General features: G+C 33.0%; 2 protein-coding genes across 2 annotated transcripts; both read left to right on the forward strand.

Annotated features, from left to right (window-relative positions):
- The first annotated feature begins 600 nt into the window (after positions 1–600).
- LOC139098557 (acidic mammalian chitinase-like) lies at positions 601–5,211 on the forward strand. Its single transcript, XM_070650780.1, has 7 exons — positions 601–796; positions 2,365–2,393; positions 2,455–2,584; positions 2,894–3,766; positions 3,835–3,899; positions 3,988–4,381; positions 4,443–5,211. The coding sequence occupies exons 1-7, from the start codon at positions 736–738 to the stop codon at positions 5,126–5,128; spliced, it is 2,238 nt and encodes a 745-aa protein (XP_070506881.1). The 5' UTR covers positions 601–735; the 3' UTR covers positions 5,129–5,211.
- Positions 5,212–6,138: 927 nt separating this feature from the next.
- On the forward strand, positions 6,139–11,256 carry LOC139098558 (oviduct-specific glycoprotein-like). Its single transcript, XM_070650781.1, is given in 13 exon segments — positions 6,139–6,316; positions 6,590–6,618; positions 7,205–7,334; positions 7,489–7,575; positions 7,667–7,858; positions 7,861–8,469; positions 8,529–8,593; positions 8,656–8,791; positions 8,848–8,892; positions 8,964–9,215; positions 9,444–9,473; positions 9,535–9,585; positions 9,649–11,256. Coding segments are annotated over 13 exon segments (2,916 nt in total). The 5' UTR covers positions 6,139–6,246; the 3' UTR covers positions 10,869–11,256.
- Positions 11,257–16,941: the final 5,685 nt, after the last annotated feature.

The raw sequence follows: 16,941 nt of genomic DNA on the forward strand, positions 1-16,941 counted from the left end.
TTATCTCAAAAAAACTATTAAAATTTTTATTATGCCATACAACGTGTGGAGATTATCATAATTATTGAGGAAATTGTGGTAGTAAATAATCTGATGATTGATAATAAAATAATTAATGTTGACAATTTTTTTGATTGTAAGTTATTCCAGGAATTTTTATACTTATTGTATGGAATTGATTATATTTGTTTATTATTAGAGATAGCTGATTTACCCCACTTGAAGTGAAATTCAATTTTTTTGATTTTTATAACAAAATTTCATATTTATTCTTTGATAAAATGCTGCATTTATTGTGTTTTGATGACTTTCTTATTTCATATTATTGACACAAATATCTGATGAAATGACGTCACTTTTTTGCGAATTAGTACTTGTACCCAACTTGTACCAACCTCATTATCAACATCCTTGATGTTTGCCGACACATTACGCTTATAATTCAGCACTCTTAATCTCGAAACCGAATTGTATTATGATAAGCTTTTAATACGAATTTCGATAAGAGTTCATCTGTTGTTTCAACGAAACAATTGATTGTCTATATAAGTGCTTGCCTATGGCTATAATCCAATTAGTTGATTGAAAAACTTTTGAACAAATACTGAAAATAAGAAAAGTGAAAAATATATTTTTTTATTGTGTGAAGAAAAGAACTTGAAAATAAAGCAGAACAAAAGATTGGAAGTGAAAATTAATTTAAAAATAATTAATGACAAAAATTCAAATTGAATAATGAGGACTTTAATAGTTATTTGTGCATTGCTGTGTGGTATTCCGCTGATAGCAAGTCAAAGTAAATAATATTTTCAAATTTATGAAATTATGTGGCAAAAATCGTGAATTGTAAAGTTTGAGACAAAATAAACACATTTTCTCTATGGAACTCAAAAAAGGGCCACGAACTTGTTCTGACAGTTGATTAAAGCATTTCAGTTTTGTGACGAAATTATAAGAAATGTGGGAATTATGTAATAATGTGAAATATTTGAGGACATTAATGAAGTTAATATCAAAAAATTCTCGAAAGGTCTAAATGCAAGACGTTGGTGAAAAATTTGAATAATTTAATGTAGATATGCAACAGAAAAGCATAGGGTGTGAAAGATACGGTGTCCCCAGAATGGCTTAGCTTTGGTTTCGAGCCGGCAAACTAACTTACTTACTTTCATTCCCATCATCTGTGATCCATGGTCTCTTTCATTTGGTGTATGAAACTGACTCTATAGCTGATCCTCTTTGCCAATTATAAATACCAAATGCTTCAATGTCTCTATTCTAAGGCTATAGTCTTTCGGACCTGAGATCACTATTTTTAGGGTTTATCTAAAGCTGCAGGTCTGCAGGGTTAGACGAAAAAAAATTTCAGTTAGAAACTAAAGGCTTGTGCATCCTAAAATGCAAGAAATGCAGGATTGCAATTTTTGGTCAAAAATTTCTTTTTTCCAACTCTTTCACGCCATCTACTTTTCGAGATAATTCAAAAGGAATTTCAACTATTTCATAGGGTGTTTCAAAAATTGATAAGAGTGAAGTTTTAATTGCCATAAACAATTTTAATTCCTCTAATGACGTTGTTAAAGTTATTGAATTATGGATGTGCTATCACTTATAATTTACACATTTCACGTGAATCAATGCAATGAATTGCAATATTTCCAAGAATACTGTTTGTGATTTATGGACGAACGTCCTTTAAATGACATTTGAATGACTTGCTTTACAATAAATTTTCACTAAAGTTTATTGATTTGGAAATGAAAATATTTAATCAGAATAATTGAAATTATCCACAAAAGAAATTCCACAAAATCTTAATTATTCTCAATGAGTAATTAACCTGACGAAAATGTGAATGAAAACTAAGTTCAAGAGCTTTCAAGTGCCATCGATAAAAGCAGGAAAAATTAATTTAAAATTCCCAAAACTTTTGCTTTTCTTCATCCTGTGTTTTTCAATTAAAACTTCGAATTAAAGGAAGTGGCACAAGAGAATTCCAGAGCACGAATAAAGAAGAAATGGAATGACTGATTTGAGTTTAAGTGCTTGAAACACTTGAAAAAAAAAAACATTTTTTATGGAAACAAATTTTGATAAATGTAGACAACAAAAAATATCATCAATTGAAGTGCTTTAATCACGTCTGATAGTCAGGGGCGCATTCAAGCAGTGGGTTTGGGGGTCAAACTCTTGTTTTAGATGAAATCCTACATTTTTGCTAGAATTTTCCAAAACAAAAATTCAAAAACCCTTTAAAAATTTCAAAGTCTTTACCCCTAAATTATCAGGCTACACCCCAGCTGCTACTCATAAAAACCTTCAAAATGTTTACTTATTTCAAAAATTTGTCTCTTTTATTTACAGAAAAAGTTGTTTGTTATTGGAACTCATTTGTAAGTGATCAAAAAACTCTAGAATTTTGCATTTAAAATCATTAATTTTTCTTTATTTTAGTCAGTCAGAAATGAAGGACTTAAGGGCATGTTTGCAGTGAAAGACATCGATCCAAAAATTTGCACTCATATAATTTACACATATATACGATTTACAGCTAGTGTAAGCATTTTTCAAGATTATAATCCAGGTAATTAATCTGAAAATTTTTAGAATGCATGCATCTAATGAAACTGAGACTTGGCAGGACTCTAGCTGATAATCTGGACCTAAAAGTCCAAAAGGCCTCTCTTCTGAAGTCCATAATGGAGTCCTGTCAACTCCGACTCAAACTAAGTCTGAATGATAATCGAAAGTGCTAGTCAGTTTGTGATAAATTTATTGTTGAACATCCAAGGATCAAACACTTTCCTAAAAACTACAATTTAACGTCTGACAAATGTATCCAAGTATTTTGTGCTTCAAAATCATTATGTTTAATTATGTTCAATATTTTCAGAGGATATACAAGCATTTACAAATCTCAGAAGTCAAAATGCAAATGTCAAGCTCCTGATCGGCATTGGTGGACCACGTCAAGGTACACAAAACCCGTCAACAATTGCAAGCACTCCAACAAATCGAAATGATTTTTCACAAAAAGTAAAGAATTTTATAGACACAAATGGTTTTGATGGATGTGATTTTGACTGGCAATGGCCTGGTCAGGGAAGTGGATCATCGCCAAATGATAAGGATAATTATGTTTTATTGCTCCAAAACTTGAGGAATACATTAGGAACCAGCAGGGTTTTCTCAATTTCTGTCGCACCAAGGCAGGAAGACATTGACAAATCTTATGATGTCTTGAAAATCCATCAATATGTAGACTTTATAAATTTAAATACATACAATTTTCATGGATTCGAAGGTGAAACTGTTACAGCCTTCCATTCTCCATACCGAAAGTTACCGAATGATCTAACACCAGAAGGCAATTGGAATGCAATATCAGTTGTCGAGAACTGGCTAACTAAAGGAGTTCCATCAGCAAAATTAACACTTGGTATCCCAACATATGGAAGAAGTTTTACATTAACTGATATGCAGCAAACTGGCGTTGGAGCACCAGTCAGTGGAATTGGTATGCAGAGCGAATATTCAGTTGAATTTACTAATGTCATTCCATATGTTGAAATTTGCACAAGTACACAGACAAATTTCAGATGGAATTCTTTTTGGAATTCAGCTCAATTTGCATCTTATGCTGTATTTAATGCCAATCAATGGGTTGGATATGATGATTTACAAGTTGTCAAGACTAAAATTCATTTGGCACTTAACAATGATCTTGGTGGACTTAATTATGCTACAATTGATCGTGATGACTTCTGTAAGCTTTAAGATTTAATTACCAATTTACAAACTGAAATCTTATTTATTATACTTCTTATTATTCAGATGGTAATTGTACTGGAACTAAATTTCCTCTGATAAAAATTGGATATGATGCTATGGTTAATAATGTATGGATTCTCATAATTTCAATTATACCATTCTTTGTTCATTTCATAATTCCAATTATACCTAAAGAACTTTAATTATTTTTTGTAGATTATTCCATCAAATCCTGCTGAAACAACCACAACCACGACAACAAGTACAACAACCACCACAACAACTACCACAAATCCACCTGAAATCTCACTAACGACAACAGCCGTTAGCAAAGATCCAGATACTGATGATAAAAGTACAACTGAACCCATAACAGAGCCGATCACTTCAACAACTGAGCTCATTACAGAACCGATCACTACAACTGAATCCACAACAACTGAATCCACAACAACTGAACCCTCAACAACTGAAGTCACGATAGAGCCGATCACTATCACTGTTGAAACTACAACTCTTGAGCCAATAACAGTCACAGCATCTGAATCCGATGAACCAACAACTACTGAGCCTTCAACCACTGAACCTGCAACAACTCTACCAACAACCTGTAATATTTTTCAATTTTTTTTAAATTTCTTTAAATTTCAATAATTTATTTTTTTATTCAGCATCAACAACAACCAAAACGTCTACTGTTCCAAGAACCACAGTTACAAGGACTTCCACCACACGGGCCACGACCAGTTCGATTCCCACACCACCAGTCACACCACGTAATATTAATTCTACAACAACCAAAACTAGTGAAAATGAGCAAAACTCTACTTCCGTTATGACAACTGCTGAAATATTATCTACTATAACTACAGAAGACATGCTGTCTACTCAGGAGGAGACGACAACGAAAAAATTATCAACAACAACATCCACAAGAGTTCCAACGCCTCCTGTCACACCGAATGCAAATTTAAGAACAACTCAAAGCTCATCATCAGCACAAACAAATGTCCAAGAAAGTGAAATAACTGAGACTGTCCAAGAATCTGAGACAACTGAGATCATCCAAGAAACTACTCAAAGTTCACCTAACACTCGGACGACCACTTCAAGAACAACTGCATATAATATTCCAACTCCTCCAGTCACGCCTGGAGGAATTAGATCAAAAAGATCAGCAGAGTTTCCAATGGAAAAATCGTTCACATGCCCTGAAGAAAATGGAAAGTTTAGGAACCCTGAGGATTGTACATCATACATTTTTTGTGTTAATAATGTTCCACATAAATTCTATTGTAACTATGGAAAATATTATGATGAGCTGAATAATCATTGTGACAATCCATTGAAATTATAATGTTGAATATTTAAAGTTGTATAATTTATTTAGAACTAAGTATTAGATAGGTAGTTAAATTTCAATATATGTACTAGCTAAAATTTTATAAAATATATAGAATAAAAGGATATTATTAACTGGGTATCCAACTCAAAACAGACTATTTTTAATGTCAAACCAAATTCCTGAAACGTAAAACAATCTTCCATAAGATTTGGAATTTATTTAGTAGGCACACGAATCAGACCGGTCTGGGGGGCTGAATCTTAATACTCTAGATTTTGGTTTTATTGCTTATAAAATTACTACAGTAAGTTCCATAATACCATTTTTATGGCAAGCTTTAATGACTTATTCTACGTAATACCTACTATAAAGAACCCGAAAACAAATTTTTCCAAAAAATATTCAGCAGAAAACTGATAAAAAAATGGTGATAATTTAATTATTGAAGGGTTTTAAAATAGAATTGAATTGAATTAAAATTTTCGACGAATCGATCGAGGCTTGACATCTAAATCGAACGTCCGGAAATTGCATTCATCGTATTTAGACATCTCCCTTTTCCTCCAATTCATCCCATTTTAATGAAAGTGTCAGTCAGAGTTGACTCAGATTTTTAATTGGGTCGAATCGACTTAAGTCGACTTTTCCGTACAAAATTCAAGTCGACTTCGAGCTCTGGACTGTCTTATTTTAAAATCTTATTTCAGTTTAAGAAAAGCGAAGCATAATGACACCGGAAATAGTTTTATAATAATAAAAATTCCAAGTGCCATCCATTTGTTGTCAAAAAAATAATCAGTTTTTTTAATTGACTTATTTCCTTAAAGCGGTTAATCAAATAAATCATATTGTTTCGAGTACGTATTCATTCCGACACTTCGGGTAATCAAAATCGTTGAATTATCTCGATAATATATCGGTTAATCTTTATTGAATTTTAATAGCTCTCTTATCAAAGCTTATCATTTGCTTTATAAGCTCATGTAAGTCAATATTTCTGCTAGTTAGCTGTGAGAAATTTTGAGGAATTTTAAGAAAAAAAAATATTTTCAAAGTGAATTAAAAATCAATTTTTGAAAAAAGTGAAAAATAAATCATAAAAAAATTGATAAAAACAAAAGTTTGAAAAAATGACGAAAATGCTTCTGCATTATTTTATAGTTTTTAGTACTTTATACTTATGTGTATTAGCGCAAGAAAGTAAGAATAGTGTTACATAAACAATATTTCTCGAAAAATTAAGTGCGTCACAATATCCGCCATTTTGGCATTTAAAAAATTTATTTAAGTTCAGCTAAATATTCAGCTTCAATTGAGGAAGTGATTAGTTTAAAAATATTTAGTTTAAGTGAAAATTTAAGTTAAAAATTGTAGTAAAATCCCTAATTTTATGAAATCTCTAGTGAACAGCATATGCTGCATAATGCATCCAAATGTCATAAAGTTAAATTTTATTTTTAATCATTTTTTTAGAAAAAATTGTGTGCTATTGGAATTCAGATGTGAGTAAAAATTTATTTGGAATTTATTTAATTTTCTACATTTACATTTTTTAATTGAGGAAATTGTAACCCGAGTGGTGCAAAGGCTTCGGCATGAAACTTTAAATGCTTTGCTAAATCTCTTTATTAAAATCAAATGTAAGGCCCAAAGTTGTCAAATTTAGGCGGCTTTCGGGGCTTTTTCATTTGTGTATGACTCAAAGTATACTAATACAATGTATCTAGTCACTTTTTGTGTCTCGAATACGCAAACTGAATTGGTGTGACTATGAGCAAAAACATTCTAATCCGACTAGACTTTCCCTGAGATCAAAGCTAGATCGTTAGGGTCCATAGGTTCCATAGGCCGACACTGCGTCACTGCCTATAGAAGCTCTACTACCCATTACATTAATATCTTTCCAACATGCTAGGTCGGGTTTTATATTAGTAATAAACAAGAAGCAAAATTGCCTCCATTCCTCTTATCAAGGCAGCAGCCAAAAAATTTGATTTCATTTTTGTATCGAATCCTTGGAGGAGTTAGAGGTTAATTAGAGAAATTTGTTCTATTTTATCAAATTATCATTTACATATTTTCTAACAGTCAAGCAGACATGTTGAGCTTCAAGGATATTTTACGGCATCTGATATTGATCCAACAATTTGCACTCACATCATCTATAAAAACATTTTATTTTCTGCTCAAAACTTGATACTTTATTGGTCACCACAAAGTAAGCATATGTTTTTTAAAAGCTACGTCATTATCACCTTAAAGATAATTTCGTTTGATGTTATTTTTAAAGTGGATTGTGCCTGTGTTTTTGTTTTGTTTAAAGTATTTGTTGTTGGTTTCACTATAGTAATGCTGCTTTAATTCATATGTAGACTACGACAAATCTGAAGAATTTTTGAAGTTAAAATTACGTAATCCGAGTGTAAAATTATTGATTGGAGTTGGTGGTCCTTTTTGGGGTGAGTTAACCGTCACTACATTACTCTGACGGCGTCATATAGCATTTGTAGCTCAAGTGCATCACATTTATATTTTCTAAATATTTATCAGGACCAGATATTGTGACAAATTTAACGAGGACACCGACTAATCAAGCTAATTTAGCTGGAGCAATCAAAAGTTTTTTGGACAGTTATCCTGGATTTGATGGAGTAGATTTTGATTGGCAATGGCCAGGTGACAGCGGATATCAATATGATAAAGATAATTATGTGAGCTTCATTGCCACATTGAGAAGTGCCATAACAAACCAAAAATCTTATCAGTCTCTGTAGCACCAAGAAATGAAGACATTGAAAAATCTTATGACATTCTCAGATTCATTAACGATGTTGACTTTATAAACCTTAATTCGTTTGATTTGCGTGGATATAGAACTGATACAGCAACAGCTTTTCATTCTCCATATTATAAAAATCAAAGTGATAGAACCCCTGAGGCTGAATGGAATGCTGTATCTATTGTGTCTAGTTGGAAAACAAGAAATGTTCCACTTAATAAATTAACATTGGGAATTGCAACTTATGGACGAAGTTTTACATTGCTTGATTCTTTAGAAAATGGTGTAGATTCACCTATAAATGGACTAGGAAGAGCTAGCACCTTTGCACCTCAAGATAATGTTAGACGTAAAAATATCATTCCATATGCTGAAATTTGTTACAATTTGATGCAAGCAGGAACAACATGGGAAAGTCTCTGGAGTCAAGCACATTTCGCACCATATGCAACTTATGATGGAAATCAATGGGTTGGATATGACAATGAGTTATCCATATTAGCAAAGATACACTTAGTGCTTGATAATCAGTTAGCTGGCATTAATTATGCTACGTTGGAAAATGACGATTTTTGTATGAAATAAGGTTCAAAAATTATGATTTTTACTCATTTTTATCACATTTATTTCTAGCCGGAAATTGTCATTCAGTAAAGTTTCCATTAATAAAATTAGGATATGATGCCTTGATAAATGGTGTAAGAATTAAATGCGGCGTTGCATGTCACTTCCAGTTCTAAACTTTTTTTTACTCAAACAGATTTTCGATCCGAATCCTGTCGAGACGACAGTCACTCCAAGGCCTGGTGAAACAAGTCCGTTGAGTACTACATCGATGACTACAACAACAGAAGAAACTCCACCGGAAATTACTACAACGGAGACAGAAACAACAAGTATTATAAAATGATTGGCAAAATTGTACAGATTTTAAAAAAAATTTTATTTGCAGCAACAACTGAGGAAACAACGACAACCTCTACAACGACCACTCCTAGTAAGTTGTCATTTATTGCCTTAAGATTTAAATTTTTTTATTAATTAAGTGTTCTAAACTGTTTTTTTTAGCAACCACGACTCCATCGACGACATCGACAACAACGACTCCTTCGACGACATCGACGACAACGACTCCTTCGACGACATCGACGACAACGACTCCTTCGACGACATCGACGACAACAACACCTTCGACGACATCGACAACAACGACGACAACGACTCCTTCGACGACAACGACTCCTTCGACGACAACGACTCCATCGACGACAACGACTCCATCAACAACAACGACTCCATCAACAACATCGACTACATCAAGTAAGTAAATTTTATTAGATGAAGTCCATGAATCTGGTTGTCCTATAATAGCCTCTACGAAGCCTCAAAATTTCACCATTTTTCAAGAAGGCACCGCTTTTACACTTAAAAAAATTCTAGTCGACTGCGAGCTCTGATTATTAGTATACATTAGTTTCCATTTGCCTGGAAAAACCTAAAATTTGATTACTTCTTTAAAATTATTAATATGCCATTATCATTATTTAGCATCCACAACACCGGAACCTACAACGACTGGTAAGTTATACTTTGAGATTTAACATACTTTTACAAAAGTTTGTCTTTTAACACATTTTAGAAAGTGAGACTACATCTACTACAACAGATCCCGAGACGTCTCCAGAAACTTGTAAGTTAAATACTTTTATGCTGCATAAAATTATTCCTTAAATTCAAATATTTGTTAAAAAAGCTACACAATCGACAACAACCAGCACTACAGCAAATCCATCAACTGTGTCAAGAACATCTACTACACGAACGACGACTAGTGAACTTCCAACACCACCAGTCACACCTACTCGATCAACTTATAAAATTTCTGAAGCTTCAACAACAGTCAGCAGTACTACAAGTGTGAATGATATGACAACAACCTCACTAACTACAGAACAAACTACAACTCAGACTGAAATAAGCACCACAACGACTAATTTTAGGACGCCACCAGTAACACCAAACAGATCAACAACTCCTAGCAACTCAGAAGGTTCCAATACAGGTTTGACAGAAGAGACGATAGAAACTACTACAAGCGGAGATGGAGCTCCTATTTTTACAACTGATGGATCGACAACTGGCATTGATATTTCAACGGACGACACCACACAAGCTGTTTTAAATACAACAACTTTGAGCTCATCAATATCAACTGGAGAGTCAGACATTACTACCGAAAGCTCATCAACAGCTACTGAAGGATCAACAGCAACAGGTACTGAAGAGCCAACGTCAACAACCAAAGGCTCATCAACAGCTACTGAAGAATCAACAGCAACAGGTACAGAAGAGACACGATTTACAACCGAGAGCTCATCAATAGCTACTAAAGAATCAACAGATGTGACTAATGATGTTTCAGAAGTAACAAATGAGTCAACATCAGCAACTACTGAAGATTCAGAAGCAACCGGGACCTCATCAACTGCTACAAGAGAATCAACAGCAGCAACTAATGAGTCAGAAGCAACAACCGAAAGCTCATCAATAGTTACTGATGAGCCAACAGCAGCAACTACTGAAAAGACAGAAGACACAACCGAGAGTTCATCAATAGTTCCTGAACAGTCAACAACAACAACTACTGAAGAACCAACATCAGCAACTACTGAACAGCCAAATACAACAACCGAGAGCTCACCAGTTGTTACTGAGCAGTCAACAACAACAACGAAGCAATCAACTGTGCCTATTACTGAATCAACAACCAGTAAAATTTCATCGACAACAACTTTAACTAATTTCGTTTGTCCTGAATATACTGGAAATTTTAGAAATCCATTGGATTGTACTACATTCTACATTTGTGATTATTGGTATCCTCATCTAATGTACTGTCCGGATGGACTCTATTTTAACGAACCATTAAATATTTGTGATTATCCATCAAACGTAGAATGCAACATTAATTAACTTATACTATATCTAAATACTATGACATTTGGACTTATACATAATATAACAGATAGGGGGCTGTTTACTTATTATGTTCAGGATGGGGGAATAGGGTAAAGCTGATGTCGCTCAGAGGGGGAGAGGCTGGGGGCAAATCTTAACAATGAAAATCCTGAAAGTTTCATTGTTAATTCTTGAAAAAAGCTCGTTATTCCTTTACGTAATAAATGAACGGTCCCTATGTAGCATCTGCAAGAACTTCAAACCCAAACTGGGAAGGAATAATAACAAAATTCATAAATACGAACCTTTACGTAGTGTACAAACCATTTTACTTACATTTCTTACTGAAAAGTTAATAAATAAATTAAATTTAAATATTCAATAAAATCCAATAAACAGCAAAGTTTGTGTTTTGACTTAGTCAGCATAAGCTTCGAGATATATTTTTTCAAACAAATTCACTCCCGTCAAACAATTCCAATATCATAAATTTGTATTAAAATGAAAGAAAAAAAGAAAATTTTCGCTGGAGGAATTTTCATTTTATTTGAAAATAAATATAGAAATAAAAATCACTGCCGTCCTTGTGCTTACTGTTGATATTTGCTCCCTTGGTAACTGTAAAAATGGAGAATTATAGATTGGGATGGAATGGCAATTGCCTTATACTCGTAATTTTCATTATTTGTCTTTTGAGAATTTCAAAAATATTTCCATAGCAATTTTCAATGATTTCTATTTTTTCGTATTAATTTTTCAGACAATTATTTTTAGATTGTGGAAGTTATTTTGAAAATTTCAAATTATGGTGCTTTCTGTGAGAGGTAGGTTCATTTAAAAATGACGTCACTATCGTTTTTCTGTAGATCAACTGAGTAGGGTCTCCCGAAGTCTCAATTTCGACCAATTTTCGAGACCAAAACCAAGACTAGAACCGAAACACCAAGACTGGAACCGGAACCAAGATTGGAACCAAAACCAAGACTGGAATCGAGACCAAGACTAAGACCGAGACCAAGATTGGTACCGAGATCAAGATTGGGACCGAGACCAGGTCAAAACCGGGATTGAGGGCTGGGTATCGAGAAACCCTTACTTCTGGAATGGAACCGAATGAAGAATGCCAGAGAAAATATCATTGCTGCGACAGAATCGCGGCAACCAGGAGTTTTATAATCTTTTTGGCGCAGTGCAATGATGAAAAGAGTCAGCTCAAGGTACAAAGACGGATGGAAAACCTTTTGTTGTAGCCTAAGCTCCACAAAGAAACAGGTTACAGATAATAAATAAGTAAGTTTCAGCACAAATTTCACATCCATACTTGACACAACATCAAGCTAGTAGTAATATACACACATACATTGAGTAAAAGGCTTAAAGAATTTTCCGCATTTATTCGACGTCATTTTTTTTTATCATCCACGGAGATGTAAATCCGAAAAGTAGCAAATATGATAAAACCATATATTTTCATAACAGCAAAAAAAAAAGTTGCGAAAATTGTATATAAATGAATTCATACATCTGTGAGAATATTCAGAGCCAATGCAATATGAATTGGAGATGGAGCAAGCTGGCAGGCAAAGGGATAGATATCTATAAAAATGGTTGAAATATGAGACAACGGGAAAAAATGGAGTGTTGTTCCATGAAATATCTAATGCCATAAGAAGCTTTCGCTTTTGTGCTTATGATGTCATCGTCAATTTATTTTAAAAGATACATCTCTATCTTGTGTTTTTCTTTACGTTTCGTTTTTTAAAAAAATCGAGATGAAAATACCCATAAATTATGATCTACATTTCTCTCAAAGGATGGCAACTTTTGGGGGACATTTAGTGTCGGTTGAAAAATTGCTTACATTTGAGGTTGTCTAAATATTTTTGTCTAATCCGAAATTGTCCATGCTATGAAATATAGGGAGCAGTAACGTTCACAAATTACGTTCAGGTCCAACAAGAAGCAATTCACTTATTACGCATAGAAGAGACGTTGTCGTGATTTTGTTACGCTTCAAACTAGAATTGGAATCCAGGTAGAAACAATTAGCGAAAACTCGTCGAAAATCGGCTTCCGCAGGAAGTCCTTTCCACCGATGGCCCCTTCTGCAGGTCGCTGCTATCTGCAAGAAGGAGCCTTCGGTGGAATATAGCAATCTGCGGAAGGGGACTGGTAAACAATAAAACCTTAGACTTTGGACTGCTGTTCCTCAAACAATTAATATTTTTGTGCTTGCAAATTAATTTTGTTGCAGAAACGGAAGGCTAGAAGCATCAATTTGTGAGCGAACTCCAAAAATCTCTGTGAAGCTACATTCAAATTTAGTGAAGACAGAGGGTCGAATAGTCAATTTGTAAATTGAGGTCATTTTTGGAAATCAACCACTAAACTATTTTGCATCCTTATTCAAATTCCTATCCAAATCAATTGAAATTTGATTTTTTACCCGATCACCTTTCCACCATCCAATATACCTTACCTTGCAATAATTCTTTTTTATTTATAACTTAACGTCTAACATCCCCCCTAAATAATAATAGAAACATCAGCACCAGCCGTCATGAAAAGCATGTGCCTATGTATATATGTATGTAATAATCCTAATTCAACATTGAAACACAGATGAGAGCGACACATGTATGAAAATTTATGAATGTAAGAAGGCAATGAGGAGTAACTGCAAAAGTGTGAAAGGAACAGAAAAAAAAATTTACCACATATTCATAAATTAACCCATTTTTAAATGTTCATCATCAGACCTGATGGGGTGTCGGATGGGAGGTTTTGTTAGGATTATTTAAATATTTATTCAAGCTTTTTTCAATGCTTCCATTCTTTATTTAAACATTTTTTTTTGTGTATTGCAATTTTGAGGGACGGCGACGAAATTTATTTCATTTTTTATTTTATTTTATTTCGTATCTTTTCAGTTCCACTTTTCCGTCCGCAAATACAGAATTTATGCGCTATTTGATTGTGCGGTTTTGTATTTGGTAGACACATATACAAGTGTTTGAATTGTTGATGCTTTACGGAGTTTAATAAAAACTGGTAAGGAAATGTTGGTGTTCAAGCAAGTTGAGCGACGTTTTTGGATTATGATGATTAGTTTCTGTTAGGGTTAATTCAAAATTCAAAACTGGAGCCCAAAAGAATTGAAAGAGCTACAAGGTTCAACCGAAAACTGCAGTGCTGTGTATATAAAATGACGGAAATGAAGGCCTGCTGGTTGGACAAACTCTATTTCCTGTCAAATCACACTAATTTACTTACATACTACAATCGCCGTATAAATCAACTATTATCAATAACTTTTCTTAGTTGTTGCCTGAAGCTGGTTCTAACGCTGTTTATCTACATCATGCTGTAAGTCATAAAGCGTTTATAATAAGCTTAAATAGTTATCAGTCCAGGCTTAAACAGCTTCTTCTGCTAGTTAAGCACTCTCAAGGGTATACATACATCTCCTGATAGGTACACGGCACATTAAAGGTGATAAATTCAGAATTAGATCAGCAACACTAGTACGATGAAATCCAACATTAGGTCAGAATAACTACGGGAAATTAAATGAAACTAATTACCATTAGAAATCAGATTAAGTTCCATTACTGTCAATTGGGTAACGTTAATCCATTGTCCGAAAGATACCATATTGAACTGCATAAAACAGTTCAGCATGCAGTTCCACAATCTACAAAAATTGCTCATTCATAAGATAGCATGTTTAATTAATCAATTAACTCGCCAGCAAAACTGAACGAAAAATTCAATAAACTCAATAAAACATAGCAAAAAAAAAAAAGTATTGGAAGTGTGAGGAAATGAGTAAAATTTATTGCTGCAAGATAACTTTTACAATATTGTCAAATAAAATGGCTGAGAATGGTGAAAAAATTTATAAAATAAAAAACTACCAGCTATTTTTTAAGTGAAAAATCGATGAAAATTTCACATTTTTTTCCACGTCACTACATAAAGTTTCGTTATAAGCAAATAGACACATTAAGTGAGAGATTCTGGATGAAATAGTCATATCTACAGTGAAGTAAATATCTCTGCGAATACAGAGACTTGAAATACGAATTAAACAAAATTTGATAGCATTTTGGTTGCTCAATAAGACGAAAGTATGTTGGAAGTTCAAAACGGAACTGCTTAGTTCCAATAAGCATTTTTCTGACCACTGGAACAGCAAAATTATCTTTAAATGTTCATAATTCAATAATGGATTGACGAAAATCCAAAATTCTTTCAGATTCCTTTAGTATGAATAAAATGCCAAATATTGGAAGTAGCAGTTCTGTTTTTCCAGGTCTGTAACATCATTTATTTTGCTTCCGAAATTTTATAAACAATCAAATTTAAAATGCATATTTTTTCAAAACCACAACAGCTAGAAATATGCAGTAAGGACCAAAAAATCAGGTTTTCAAAGTTTTTTGAGCCAATATCTAGTAATCAATGGAAAAGTTCATGAATTTTGACAAAATTTAAAATAAATCTTTTTGGTTCACGTAAAAATTGACAATTTTTTAACTTCAAAACATTAAAACTTCAATAATATCAATGGTTGCTGACACTGGCTGAAAGTACTTTGAAAACCTAATGATTTGGTACTTACTGCATATTTCTAGCTGTTGTGGTTTTGAAAAAATATTCATTTTAAATTGTATTGCATACAAAAATTTTGGAGTACAAAAATGATGTTACAGACCTGGAAAAATAGAACTGCTGCTTCCAATATTTAGCATTTTGTTCATACTAAAGGAATCTGAAAGAATTTTGGATTTTCGTCAATCCATTATTGAATTATGAACATTTAAAGATAATTTTGCTGTTCCAGTGGTCAGAAAAATGCTTATTGGAACTAAGCAGTTCCGTTTTGAACTTCCAACATAATTTCGTCTTATTAAGCAACCAAAATGCTATCAAATTTTGTTTAATTCGTATTTCAAGTCTCTGTATTCGCTGAGATATTTACTTCACTGTAGATATGACTATTTCATCCAGAATCTCTCAAGTTGAATGATGTCGTAAAATTAAATAAAAAAGTTATTTTTTTGCTGTTTTGTTCGCCTCACTGTCACTTCATATCATGCTGTATATAATTTTTTTGCTATGTTCTATTTTTTTAGGTCATTGCAGTGACTTTTCATTCTTAACATTATGACAAGCACATTAATTTTGATATGTTGCAGAATTATTTTAACAAGAAGTATGTCAGAGGGATATGTTGATGTTAAAATGTACATAACCGCAAGGGATTTAAAGTGTTGTGACAAATTTTTTCGGGTTTCATTTCCATTATTTTTTTGTTCCTTTCATATATCTCAGGGGATTTTTAATTCTTTTTTTTTTGATGGCTCGGAGAAGTTTTAAATAGTTTTTTATAGCCGGCAACATAGTCCTTTTTACTCAGTGTTTGTTGTATGTATGTCCAATTTGTTAATTTGGATGTTTATTTAGTTCTGATGTTTTATTTTCAATGTAAATAAAAAGTAAAAAGTTTCTAAAAAAGTTATGTATTTTGTAGTTTTTTGACAATTTTTGTCATAAAAGGCTTCATGAATTTAAATTAATTTTGGTTAAGATACTTTTTAATGTGAGATTTATGCGTCAAGTCAAATTTGAGTCAAATTGCCTTTTTCATACAAGATCCAAGTCGACATCGAGTTCAGCTTAGTGCTAGAATTTTCAATTCAATCAATTTCGCATGCAATTTTGCAATCAATCCCGGGATTCTGTTCGTTTTAGTCCCGGGAATGAAAACGTTACTTATTACGTCTTTATACAATTCCTTCACATTTTAAATGTGGATAATTTATAAGAAAGGCGTTCAGGAGATCTGATTTGAAAATAAATAGAAATTCGATTGATTTTTTAAAGAAAGTTTGTGGTTTTTTAGCGTATTAAGTGAACGGTCCCTAGCCTAATAAGTCAAAATTCTCAAGAATACAAAGCCAGAGCTCGATATCGATTTGGATTTTGTATGGAAAATTGCAGACTTTGTGGATAGCAAAAGATCAAGACAAAGACCGAAAATGTCCTGGATTGATTGTGTTGATAAGGAAGCTAGAGTTCACAA

This window comes from Chironomus tepperi, unplaced genomic scaffold (assembly GCF_022539635.2).
Source record: "Chironomus tepperi strain 1889 unplaced genomic scaffold, CSIRO-AGI_Ctep_v1 contig_446, whole genome shotgun sequence".
In the NCBI taxonomy this organism is placed as follows: Eukaryota; Metazoa; Arthropoda; class Insecta; order Diptera; family Chironomidae; genus Chironomus; species Chironomus tepperi.

What these genes read in the sequence shown, in the direction of transcription:
- LOC139098557 (XM_070650780.1), top strand. Translation starts at nt 736, where the DNA reads ATGAGGACTTTAATAGTTATTTGTGCATTGCTGTGTGGTATTCCGCTG. An exon ending in TTTTCAAGATTATAATCCAG is followed by an intron (nt 2,585 to 2,893) that starts GTAATTAATCTG and finishes CAATATTTTCAG; the next exon opens with AGGATATACAAGCATTTACA. An exon ending in AATTGATCGTGATGACTTCT is followed by an intron (nt 3,767 to 3,834) that starts GTAAGCTTTAAG and finishes CTTATTATTCAG; the next exon opens with ATGGTAATTGTACTGGAACT.